The 12805-nt window shown below is 49.4% G+C and overlaps 1 protein-coding gene across 1 annotated transcript in view; it reads right to left on the reverse strand.

Moving 5' to 3' along the window:
• The window catches only part of Trpv3 (transient receptor potential cation channel subfamily V member 3), a 32527-nt gene extending 25294 nt beyond the window's left edge, over positions 1 to 7233 (reverse strand). The window contains exons 1-2 of the mRNA XM_075991717.1: positions 7111 to 7233; positions 5877 to 5997 (exon numbers count right to left, since the gene is read on the reverse strand). Coding sequence (XP_075847832.1) covers positions 5877 to 5995 — 119 coding nt within the window. The 5' untranslated portion in view covers positions 5996 to 5997; positions 7111 to 7233. The remainder of the gene's footprint in view (positions 1 to 5876; positions 5998 to 7110) is intronic.
• Positions 7234 to 12805: the final 5572 nt, after the last annotated feature.

Consider the following 12805-nt stretch of genomic DNA (forward strand, 5'->3'; position numbering starts at 1 on the left):
AATGAAAAAGAGCCGGGCGGTGGTGGCGCACGCCTTTAATCCCAGCACTCGAGAGGCAGTGGCAGGCGGATCTCTGTGAGTTCGAGGCCAGCCTGGTCTACAAGAGCTAGTTCCAGGACAGGAACCAAAAAGCTACAGAGAAACCCTGTCTCGAAAATCCAAAAAAAAAAAATGAAAAAGAAAGGATAGGGAGGCTCAGAAGACATTTCCAGGCAGTGAAGAAGAAAGACAAAGCCATGGCCAGCTTTCTCCTCAGACATCAAGGGAATGGAAGACACACACTCCAAGATATGCCAGCCACACCCACAAATGTGGATACACATGACCTTGAATAGCACAGTCACTCACTGGGAGATGAGTCTTCTAGTAACGTTAAGGTGAGGATCAGCTGAGGGTGAACTCAACTGCACAACACTCAACCCTGCAGCTGCTGCAGCTTAGCTGCTGCTGGCCATGTGACCCACCCAGAATGCTGGTCTCCTGACTGCAGGCACGCAGCATTTTCTAAACACCTTTCCCGGGCCCAGAAAGGCGGATGCTGCAAGGTGCAGCTCCTCCCGTCTCAAGTTTAGAGAGAAGAGCAGCTGGGTGTGATCAGGGCCCCAGTCTGTCTACACAAGGCATCTGAGGCTAAGGATGAGTAAGCACCTCCCCCCAGGGCAGACGGGAGTTGGCCATAGAACCTGCTTCCCGCTGTCCAGGCTAACAAATGACACAGCAATGCACACTGTTCTGCTCAGTTTAGTCCTCCGGCCCTGCTTCCAGCTGAATCCACTGCAGGAATTGGCTAAAAGGAGGCTACCCAATCGGGACTGGCAGGAGAATCCTGGTCCCTCTCCCCACTTTAGGTACAGACAAGCCTAAAAGCTTATAATAATTCCATAAATAGGGCAGAAGACACACTGGTCCTCTCCCTCCCGGCTTCTGACCACCAAAGAGAAGCCTTCTGCCAGGCACGGAAGCTCACACTGTGGAGCACTCAGGAGGCTGAGGCAGAAAGATTTTTCAAGGACAGTCTGGCTAAGAACCTGTTGAGGAGAACAGGGGAGAGAAAAAGAGAAAAAGGAAGGAGAGAGCATGTGTATGTGTGTCTAGCCTCACCTAAAAGCAAATACTTCAAAACAGAAGAAAAACATCAAAAGAGAGAAGACAAAGGGAAGAGAAAATCTTTGGCTGGGATCCAAAGCTTGGGTTCTGGTCAAGCTCTGCCTCTGCCTCTGCCTCCAGGTGGGTGCTTCCATCTTTGGACCAGAAATCCTCAGCTGATGGGATACTGGTTGGGCCTAATAATTCCCAGCCAAGGTAACGCCAAGACCATGCACTTGCAGACTGTCCAGCTGAAGTGGACATTGAAGGTAACCAGTCAGGTTACTATATACCCTGGTCTACCACTCTGAAGCTGCCCCACTCCACTGTAGCAGCAAGACTCAGAGGTTCCAAGCACATCTCTTAAAGATTTGGCCTCAAGACAGCCTGGTTGAGAATTGTCAGATTTTCTCCAAGCAAAGAGAGCCCCAAACCCACATCCATGGATTTTCTCCAAGAAAGTTTGGTCTGGTCCTCTCTTCAGCCTACCCTGCTACTGAGACTGCTTCACTCAACAAATACTTATAAAGTTCCTACAGTGTGCCAGGCACTGGTCCTGCAGCTATGATACAGGGCGACTCCCTTTTTTTCCAGATCTGCTGTTCCAGTGGGTTGATCAAAACTGACTCCAAGGCAAGACCAATGCATAGCACAGATACGTCATTTGGTTCTTTGCTCTGGACAATACACTATCATTCAGCTGTAAGTTTCCCAATAGCAAGGACTATAATAACATCTGTGATTTTCCAGACTAGACCTTGGTTTCCTAACGGTGATCCTCGTACTCAGAAGACCCCTCTGAATGGATGCACGAAAGGATAAGTGATGAATGAAACATATTCAAGTGGAAGGAATAATGGCTGACTATGAAGAAGGACAGATGAGTTAATAGATGAACAGTGGGTAGATGACAGAATAATGGAAGAACAGATGGATGCAAGATGCATGCATGCATGCATGGATGCACGGATGCATGGATAGATAATAAATAGTCAAGTAGGCAGATAAGGTAGAGAGGTCTGTGGATACAACCAATACTCAGACAGATCAACCTTAAACTGTCAATGGTAGAGGCTGAATCCTCCCTGTGACTGGCTGTGACCCCAACTGCTGAAAGCTCTCGCTTTTTTACACCCCATCCCTTTTTCAGTCTCATACACAAAGCTGAAGTGGGGTCTTTTGTGACTCTGCTACCGAGTCCCCTCTTCTCAAGGGCTCCTCAAGAGATCAAGAATGATACAGAAAGCCACATCACCACATCACGTAAGTATTCAGCACCCAGGCCTAAATCTGAGGGCCTCACAGAAGGGAGAAAGCATCATCTCACTGTGCAGTGATCTGGCTGGGCAGCATCCTCACTGTCTCACGCACTCCCCTCATTGCCTGGCCCCTCACTTACTCCTCCACTTACTCAAAACTAATTAGTTGCCCATGTATGAAACTGAGGGACTATGAAGGTGACAGTCACCCCTTCCAGAGACCCTATCCTCAGAGATGTCAACTAGGACTAACACATTTGTCCCAGTGACCACATCAGTCTCTTCAGGGAGAGGCTGGGATTAGAGGTTCTGTAGGTGATAACTGGAATACAGACTGGATATTGAAATATGCCTCTGGTTCTAGAAAAGCCCTGGAGTAGAGAGAAAGAGAAATGCTTCCTGGGCTAGAAAGGAAGTCTGTCTTGGAAAAGGAAAGTTTGGATCCAGAGAAAAAGATGGGAGAGAGGAGTAATGACAGCCAGGCTGGGGAAGACCAGACAATTAGGCAAGGGCCTAACTCACAAGGCAGGGCCTGACCCATCCCTGCCCTACTTGGCATTAGACAGCCACATCCCAGCCACTATCATAAGCACATGGGAGGTCTGGACCACATGACAGCCTGGCTCCTTCCTGCTGTAGATGCTCATTGTTTATTCCTTTGGTCTAGGCCGAAGGGTGCAACCTGGGTGTGGTTAACTGGGTGCACACACAGCTGTATATTACTTCTCCACCATTTCTGTCACTTTCGAGAGAGCCCCAAGACCAGGAAGCAGGGCTACACAGGAGCTTGTCTAGCCATCTACTCTGATACAAGAAATGTCCAAGTGTCCAAACTCCCCAAGGCCAGCTCTCTGACCCTGGATGTCCCCTTGCTTAGGGCCCAATAAGGAGGTCAATGTAGCAACTTCTGAAGGATTGACATGGTGGCTCAGGAAAGCTCCCAGGTCCAAAGAGCTCTCCCCTCTGTGGACCTGTAGGCCTCCGGCCTTCAATTCTCCCATGAGCGCGTAGCCCAATCGTTCATAATGACTGCCATTGTACTCTGTCTTTACAAATAATTTATTCTTTTTCTTTTTTCCGTTTAGGGAAAGTCTCAAACCTTCACACGAGAACCCCTCAGAGAGTCTGCGGGACTACAACTCAGGAGACAAAAGTCACACCTCATATCCTTGCCTGGGCCAAGTAGCCTGTAACTAATTTCAAGAACAGACATGGGCTTCAAAAACCGCAGTTCAGATGGGCCTTATGTGAAAGAATCCAGGGTTTTCTTGAGAGCCTGTCCACAAACTACCCAAACCTCTCCTCGGAGTAAAAAGGAGATCCAGAGAGATGGACCATATTGGCTTAGGTTAACTGTGTCTCAGTTACTTCCTGCATGGCCCATGAAGATCCAGGCTGCCCCCAGTTGCATTCCACCTGTCTCACCTTCACTTCCTCCTGGCTTTCTTTCTTGAACTCCAGGGTAGAAGCTCTGCCTGGGATCTTCTAGGCCCTCTTAGTTGGTACTTCACAAATGACCTCGACTCCCCACGCCTGCCCTTGCTCCTTTAGTAGGCTCTTGGCCAAGGCAATCCTCCATCCTTCTGAGTTACCCCACCAGAAGGGTGTATCTTCTGGCTTTTCCTTCTCCTTCTTGCCCCTAGAAGATCCCATGACTAACTCCACTCTCATCCATCCCTTCCTCCTTCCCTGAACACTCAGGTTCAGACCTTATCAACTGTCACCTGCTTCCCAACAACTTCCTCCAGGTCTCTCTGCCTTCAGTGCCCCTTATAATGCATTGTCCACATGGGTCACCCGGAGAAACATTTTCAAAATTCCTCTCTCCCTGTACCATCCATCAGGAAATCCCCTGTGCCTCCCCCACTCTCCACAGGATCATTGGTGTACTTTAACAGATCCCCCAAGACCTGGCGCTAACAGAACTTGTCTCCCTGTGACTCTTCTGCCCTCGTGGCACTTCGGCTACTAAAATCCTCAGCCCCCGCTCTCAGCCTTCACTCTCAGGACCCTTTCCCATCAACGTCGCCTACCAAAGCCCACTCTAACGTCACCTCCTCTCTGAGGAGCTCCAGAGTGTCCGCAGGCTCAGAATGGCCTGCCTCTTCTCAGTCGTCCTCTGTCATATGTTTTTTACTTACTCCAGACACTTTTCAAATTCCCCTTTGTGCCCACCCCTCCAGGCTATGAATAAAAGTGGGTGTTCTTTATCTCTGTGTTAAGGTGTCTATCCCCTAATACACAAGAAACCTCAATGATTCTGACTTTAACCAACAGGTAGACAAAACCAAGTTCTCCAATGACCCAAGAGGAGGGTTGGGGTGGAGGCAGAGGAGGAAGGGCAAATGAGACATCCTAGACTGTGGACCAGAACTAGCCTCTTGGTGTAGCTTGGCTCACTTGAGAGGTACCCAATCAACCAAAGAGATCATCTGTGGACATTTAGAAGTCTGTTCTCTGTCTCAGCATCCTCAACTTAGAAGTGAAACAAAACCACTCCAGCCCTACCCAGCTCCCAGGAGCCCTATACCGTCAAAGCACTGGCTGTGCTAACCACGTTGTCAACATCATGGCAATTAACTGTGTCTTATAAGCTGGTTCATTAGTAGTGTCATCTTATAGAGAGCCATCTTGACACAACTATAGCCATTTTGATCATAATCTCCATTTTTCCCACCAGATGACCATGCCATGAATCTAAAGACACATAGTCATTGCAGTAACTGAAGCTGAACATGGGCTTGTGCATCCATAACCCCAGCACACAGAAGGTGGAGGATCCTAAGTTCAGGGCTCCTTGGCTATGTATCAAGTACCAGACGAGCCTAGGAAACATGGCAAGATCCTCTCTCAAAAGAAAATACTCAAGCGAAAGCATTATGTGCTGAGCTTGTTAATTGACAGTGGCCATGAGAAAAGCTGGTATATTCTGGTTAGTTACAGCCACCTTTATCCAGCTTAGCCCAAAATATCCACCTGCTTGCTTGCACGCCAGGATTCTCCTGTTTTGCCGCCTCCCAAAATACACTTTTTTCTGTAAGTTCCCAGGAATTTACATTTTGCACAATACTGAATCCATCTTTCAGTACCTTCTGCCTCCCCAGGTTTCCTCAATACAGCCTATTATACAGAGTTGATTTCATGGTAGATTGAAAGCTACTACTTGTGTAGGTGAGAAGAACATGCCCAGCTAAGGACCAAGACTACTTAGAATGACACCCACATTTTTACTCCTCTTCTCAAGAACCGCTTTAGCAACCCTTACACATCCAAGAGCCTTCCTGAATGTTCTTGCTTCCGTTCCCCCATCCCCTCTAAGGAGAATGCATCCCTGTGCCAGTTATGAAGACATCAGCAAAGGCACCTGAATATGTAGTACTGGTCCCCACCCCCAAGTTACGCCCAGTCTGTCATCAGGCCACTCCAGATGACACTCAGAGTCTTGAGTCTATGGGAGACAAGGGATACCTGGAGTGGGTACCTTCAGAGCCCCACACTGTACAAAGCTCAGGCCCAAGCCTTCAGCCTTACCTCTTCTTGGTGGGAGTGAGATCTGCTGGCCTCTTCTCTGTCAGCACAACAGAGTTCCCGCTGGGTGCAGTGGTTCTTCTGCCCATGAGGGGCACCATCTCCTTGGAGTGGGCATTCATTGCTGGAGCCCAAGACATATGCTGAGGTTAAGGAGGGCATGGGGTTGCTTCTAGGGGGTTTCAGACTCCCGTGGGGGTACCATCTACCTCCTGCTTGTACCTCTCCAACAGGAAGTTCACTCCCTATCTTTCCAAACGGTCAGCCTTTCTTAGGCACAGGCAAAGTGTTCCCATGGTTTCTGTATCCCCTGCTTCTGCAGTCAGGGTACCGACCACAATTTAAATCATTTTAGATAACTCACTCAGATATGGAAGTAACCCCCAGCCCTTGCCTACATCCAGATGGGTGCCCTTTAAAGTTTGACTCTACCCAAGGCAATCAATAGACATACAGAGCTGAAAAGGCTTTGCCAGGCCAAGAACAAAGGTAGACAGAGGTGTGCCTCACCCTCCCCCATCCTCTGGTTTCCCTCCTGAGAAACAGTTGAATGGTCCCCAATAAACCTGTGCCCCTGACACCAATTGCCCCATCCTTCTTGGGCTAAGCTCATGAGTGTGGGCTCTTCCGAACAGCTGGGGCAAGTGGGGGTCAGGACAGTCTGGACTCGGGCTCCAGCAGCTATAATTAGCTCCTGAGTCAGCCTGTACGCCTTGCATCCTCACCTGTTGGACTCTCTCCCTGCCCTGGGATCCAGGTCCCTCACTCGGGAACTACCAAGTCACACCTGCCAGGGACCTAACACTGACTGAAATGGTCTGACCTAGGAACACAGACCAGGCAGAGGCCACAAGGAGATCCTCCATATCTACTATGTCAGTATCTGTGAGCAGCTGGGCCCTGCTCCCCTTCAGTTCATCACATCTTGAACGCCTATCACATCCCTGCCATGGAGATTCCCATCCCTAAGCTAGTTGAGGGAGACAAGCCCTAGTGTTTCTCTTTCCTTGGGATTCCCAAACTTCAGGGAAAAGTTCCTGGACCTGTCTGAGCCTGCATTCTCTCTGCTGCCTGTTGTCAGGGCTGGCATGGCTTTTCTTTCCCCATACTAGAACCCCAGCTCTCCCCACATCTTCCTGAGGCCTCTAGGCCGAGGACAGACATAGCCTGGAGGATCCCAAGCCCATGCTATAGTCTTTCTGGGGGATACCAGCTTCCCTAGGTGGCAAGGACTTACCTGGAAGGTTCCAGGTGGTGGCGGTGGTAGCCCTTGCTTTGAGATCACGGCATGTCTGGGGCCAAAAACACACCGTCAGGAAGGTGGCTGAGGAGGCGAGAAGCTCTCATCATAGGCACGGAGATAGGTGACAGCTGGAATGAAGCATCAGAGGCAGAACTGGCTGGGCCACCTGCCCTTGGCGCCAGGCAGGCCACACCCACCGCCCACGTGCCCTACGTGAGTCACCCCCACACCCACAGAGCAGCCTCACCCCACAGGAGAAAAGGCAGGAAAGGCACAAAGCTGAAGGTCTGGTCCCAAGCCTTCCCTGTCTTATATGTGATGCTCAGCAGACATCAATAGCCTCAGTTTCCTCACTCGGGAAATGGGACCCATGACAGAGAGCTTTCTGATCGAGGATGTTATGCACGGAAAAAGACGATGGAAGTAAAGAAGTTCCACAGGTACCCTGCTCTGATCCAGGAAGGAAGGCTGCAACCGAAGGCTGTCCTGGTGCACCCCAGGGTGAACAGCTGTAAGACTCGACATCCGTCTTTCCAAAATAGTTGCTGGGATCAAGCCCCTCGCAGACAGAGGAAGTCCAGTGTTTCCCAATAGTTATTATGCATCATGGGCCTTTATGTGCGACAGCCTCACCACTTCCTGCCTCTGTGATCTTGGGCAAGTCATTTCTCCCAAGCATGGGTTTCCTCACCTGTCGAGCACACATCACCCACCGTGGAAGGAAGAGAATAAATGAAGGAGCAAATGGAAGGGGCTCGAGCGAGGGCCTAGGGTGCAGAAGGATTCATAACCTATGACAGCTGGTCGCGCTGTTGTCACCCCGTCTGATCTCCCAGCAACACTGTGTCACTTCTCCAAGACCAGGGCACTACAGGAAGACTCTGTGTCCTCCCTGCTTGTCCAAACGGCTTCTGGGGAAGGGGTGGAGCCGAGCTTGACTCAGGAGCTGCCCATGTCCTTCTGCAGGGGAGATGTGTAGGCAAGGCATGACAGGGTTGGAGTGGAAGTCCCTGCTCTGTGACAGTGCTGTTGGCTGACAAAGCAGGGACTTTCCCGACTGTTCCCAAGAGGCAAGATTCTGGATCACTGATAACTACAACCTGCCAGGCCTGGGGAGGTGGCGGGATGAGGCAAGGTCAGCTTCTAGGCCACGAGAGAGAAAGACCTGTAGCCAGAGCAGCGCAGAGTGGTCTTCAGGTGTGGCTTCGGTAGGGTGCTGCTCCTGCAGCCTACGTCATGGAAACCTACAGTTAGAACTCAGGGGTTCTCACCACTGCACCAGCAACGCCACCATCAGGGCCCTACCTTCAAAGAGATGCAGGCTCTTTCTTCCTCGCCTGCCCAGGCCTGACTCAGCCTTGGCTTGCCTTTGCTTCTGATGTCTCAGAATCCTGGGCAAGAGGCTGTTCTGGGCTCTGTGTTGAAACTTTCCTTGATTACACGCTTTTCTTCAGCAACCAGGTGGAGACTCGCTTAAAAAATGCTTTATCGCTCACGCCAAGTCTCGCCCTGCAACAACTGGATTAGGGGAAGCCCCCTCTGCGCTAAGGATATGGCCTCACAGAAACTCAGTGTAGCTCCAAAGGCTGGTCCATATTAATGTCATTGAATCCAGCCATCTAAGACCCCTTACGTAGGAGACCCCAGCAAGAGCCCAGTGAAGGATTCAGACCCTGAGAAGGTTGTCCCTATCCTCAGGAAACGTATGGACCATCCAGAAGACCGGCTCCAGCTGGGACAATCCCTTCACAGGTCACAGGGGCCAACTAAGGTGGGAGGGAATCATCAAATGAGGAAATGATGGGTTCCAGTCAGAGGGAGCATTTGGACTGAAATTGGAAGGAAGGAAGCTTCCTCCGCAGAGCATCAGACTCCAAAGACCCTGACCTGTTTCAAGGTGTGGTGACATGCCTAGGGCAATGTGTGCACTCAGCAAATGATCAAACGTGGGGTTGAGATGCACTGAATGACCCCTTAGTCACCCAGAGTTGTGTCTGGCCCCTGGCCAGTCAGGGACACTGTCGCCACTGCAATCTAACAGGGAACTGACCCGGCTGGGCCGACCCAGCAGTGCATGCAAAAGGCAGTGCTTCTGCCTACACAGTACCAAGTTTGCCTTTGTGAGGTTCTGTCTCCAGCCTGGGGTCCACAAAGCACAATCGCAGATCTGTGCAGCTGAAATCCCCACCTCCTTCTGTATCCTTCTCCAGCCCTTGCAAACCCAGGATTGCTTGCCTGGTCCTGTCTGCCATGTGAATGGCCCCACAAAGCCCCAACTCTTAGCAACTGTCTCCTACCAGATTCCCAGTTCCTGCGGCAGCCACGAGCTGGCTCGTGCTTGCTTTTCTTCAGCAATCTCAACTCTCCTTCCTTGGTGGAAAGAACATACAATAATCCCAGGAGGAGGCCTTTCAGATTAGGGTATGTATGCACATGGAAGAGACAGGGCCAGAGCCTGGGGTCAGGTGCAGGCAGGGAGGGAGAAAGGCAAGATTCTTGCTATCCCTGTCCCAGCCTGCTTTCCAGAGGCTATCCCTGTCCCAGCCTGCTTTCCAGAGGCCTGAACATCAGGCAACCTCTTATGTCTGTCAAGATACCCAAGATCCTGCTAGCTGAGGTCAGAGCAGAAACCCTAGTCAGTGGTCTGTCTAAAAAGCCATCCTCTGCCTGATGCCCCACACCAACAGAGGGCTCACAGGAGGCTCTGAGCAAATTCACCCTACTCTCTGCATCTTGTAAGACCTATAGATACCAGGTTACCAACCCACAAGATTCCAACTCCCTAGAGAGGATGAACGGGAGTCTCTGTGGGTGGGGGCCAGTGAAGAGGAGCAGATTCCTTCACACATTCCTAGAAAGAAAGAAAGAACCCTAGAGGCTGGAGCCGAGAGTGAGGCAGAGTTCCGTCTCCGTCCTCAGGCCTGAACAGAGATCAGGATAGGTTCCACCTGCATCAAGGCAGGACATAGCCATTTCAAGGCTAAGCGCTGAGAGGGAGTGCCAGCGGTTCTGGCACAGGGTGTCAATAGAAGGGGGAGGGGCTGTTGAGGGCAGGGTTGGAGAATTCAATTCATGGGAAATCTGCACTTCTGATCAATTTTGCTGTGAACCTAAAACTGCTCCAAAAAATAGTTTATTAATTTAGGGCTTGGCTATATAGCTCAATGGTAGAGTACTTGACTAGAATGTATGGGGCCCTAGGTTCAATCCTCACAACCAGCAAGAGAGAAAGGGGAGGGAAAGAGAGAAAGGGAAGGAGGGAGGAATGAGGAGAAAGGAAAAAGAAAAAACTGGAAGCCACTGAATGAAGGTGCATTAACAAACAGTATTTTAATTTAAAAAGAGGAGCAAGATTCAGACATGACTTTTAAAAACAAAAGAGGTTCACACAAACATTTTGTTTGTTTTACTTTCAAATTTTCATTTATTTCAAAATCTTATTACAGCCAAGACAGTGGGATTAACTACATATAATAAAGCATATGCACATGTTAAGTTATGGGGAATAAAATCTATTTTGGTAGGCAGTGTTAATGAAAATTAAAATCACATACATTATAATTCAACATCCTCAATTTAGTACGTTATCTTGCTTTCCTGTGTTCTGCTAAATCCCCACACCTAAACTGTCTTTAAATACTTAAATTTAGTATTACTGTCTTTGCCTATACTCTGATTTCAAACAAACTTTGCATAAGCTTCTCTAATATCTGGTCTATTTGATCGTCAATGTCATGCAAATATGGATGACCAGCCCCTGATAAATCTGTTCCATTTCCTTCATAGTCTGAAAGGAAAAAATACTCTTCTCTTTCAACTAACTCTTGATGTCTGTCTTGGTAATCTACAGCCACTCTACCAGACTGAGGCTATATTACCTCCAGGATCCCAGAGCTGGACTCCTCTGGCTCCAGGGAAGGGGGATTCATCCTAGAATAAATGAAGTCCCAAAGAGTTCCACCTAGTTCTCAGAATAAAATCCCACAGCAGAACTCAGAGCCACCAGTGACTAAACCCCAAATGATTATGGCTCCTGTGCCTAATGTCTAAGTCGTCTACAGACAGCTCTGAACTTTGACCATCAAGTCCCTCTTCTGAATCCCCTGAAGCCAACAGGGACAGTTGTGAGGCCCCCATGCATCAGAACACGTTCAGGATTCTCTGAATTGTCTCATACAGCAGCCTGGGAGATTTGAGGTAGAAACTGAGAAGCTTGCAGAAACCGTGAATGTTTAGGTTACAACAGGAGAGGCTTGGCAAGAACTGTAGGACTCATCTACCAAAAGGCCGCTCTGTCCCAATTCTCTCTCATATGGGAGCTTGTCTGTGTATCAAACTGGCAACTTCCTTCCACCAAGTGTTGCCTCAGAGGCGTGAGAATGAATGCAAAATTAAGGCTCAAGCTGCAAAATGGATGGATCAAGTTGATCCCACAAATCTGTGCTGTCTCTGGAAGAACCTTGTCTTAACCTCGGTATCGACAGAGCCAGCAAACAGGTTTCAAGAGCAGATGTTCTTCAGGCGGGTCCATGGGCACCGCTGAGTGCTCTCTTCTCTAACCCTGTGGAGGACCACTTAATTTGTGCAGGAAAATTACTAAAATTGACAAGGTCAGTTTTAGAAGGCACTAGAGGAAGGGAAAGTCTAACGCTGAAGAAATGGCTCAGAGAATTGAAAACGTCTAAGATGCAAATGGCTGCCGAGATGCAAAACAGACGTTGCTTCTACAAGCAACTCCAATCAAATAGCTGTGGAGGCGCCCATTCAGCTTCAACACACAGAGAAGATACGCCTGAAAATGATCCTAACTACTTCACGAACGAATCAATATTTTATACATTGGGTGCTGTCCCTTTAACAATTTTGCAGAGGAACACCCATAAGATCTCCTCCAACTCTGACTACATTCAAAAAGCTGCTCCTATTTCAAAAATCTGAGGCAGGGGAGAAGACTGAGAGGTTAAAACACTTGCCACACGGGTGTGAGGACCAGAGTTCGGATCCCCAGAATCTGTGGAAATACGGAGCTGCTGTGGCAGCTCACCTGTAACCCCGGATCAAAGTCTTGCTCAGAGGCGTCGCCTGAGCAAGCTGACAGCATGGCAGACTGTATTGGCTAGTTCTGGGTTCGACTCTGAGGCCTTTCCTCAGTGAATAAGGTGGAGAGCAATCTAGGAAGATTACCAGTATCAACCTCAGATCAACACACACACACACACACAAGCACGCACGCACGCACATGCGCACGCACAGACAGACACCAGAATACATGCATGTACACCACAGGCAGAAACAAATGAAATGTGTTGTTATCAAACAATCTGTTTCCTGACACAACTTGCTTTCTGTGCTACAAGTAAAGCAAGGAGCCCAGGGCCCACAGCAGTAGTAAGAAGCCTGTCCAACTCCCTTGGGACAGGAATGGCCCGCATGCCCCAAGCCTGACTCAGCAGTAAAGATGGGTTTGAAGTCAGGCTGCCTGGGGTCAGACCTAGGTCATGCTCTTTGCTGGCTGTGTGACTTACTGTTGGAGCCTTGCTTTTCTCATTTATAAAGGAGAGCTAATAACAGCTTCCTCGCGAGCTGTTAGGAAGCTTAAAGGATAACGCACATCAAGCCCTTTCATAACCACTCCAACCATCCTGGCGGTCGGCATTCTTCCTCCTCACTCACCTGCCCTGTGGGCTGC

The sequence above is a fragment of the Microtus pennsylvanicus genome, chromosome 11 (assembly GCF_037038515.1).
Source record: "Microtus pennsylvanicus isolate mMicPen1 chromosome 11, mMicPen1.hap1, whole genome shotgun sequence".
NCBI classification, from domain to species: domain Eukaryota; kingdom Metazoa; phylum Chordata; class Mammalia; order Rodentia; family Cricetidae; genus Microtus; species Microtus pennsylvanicus.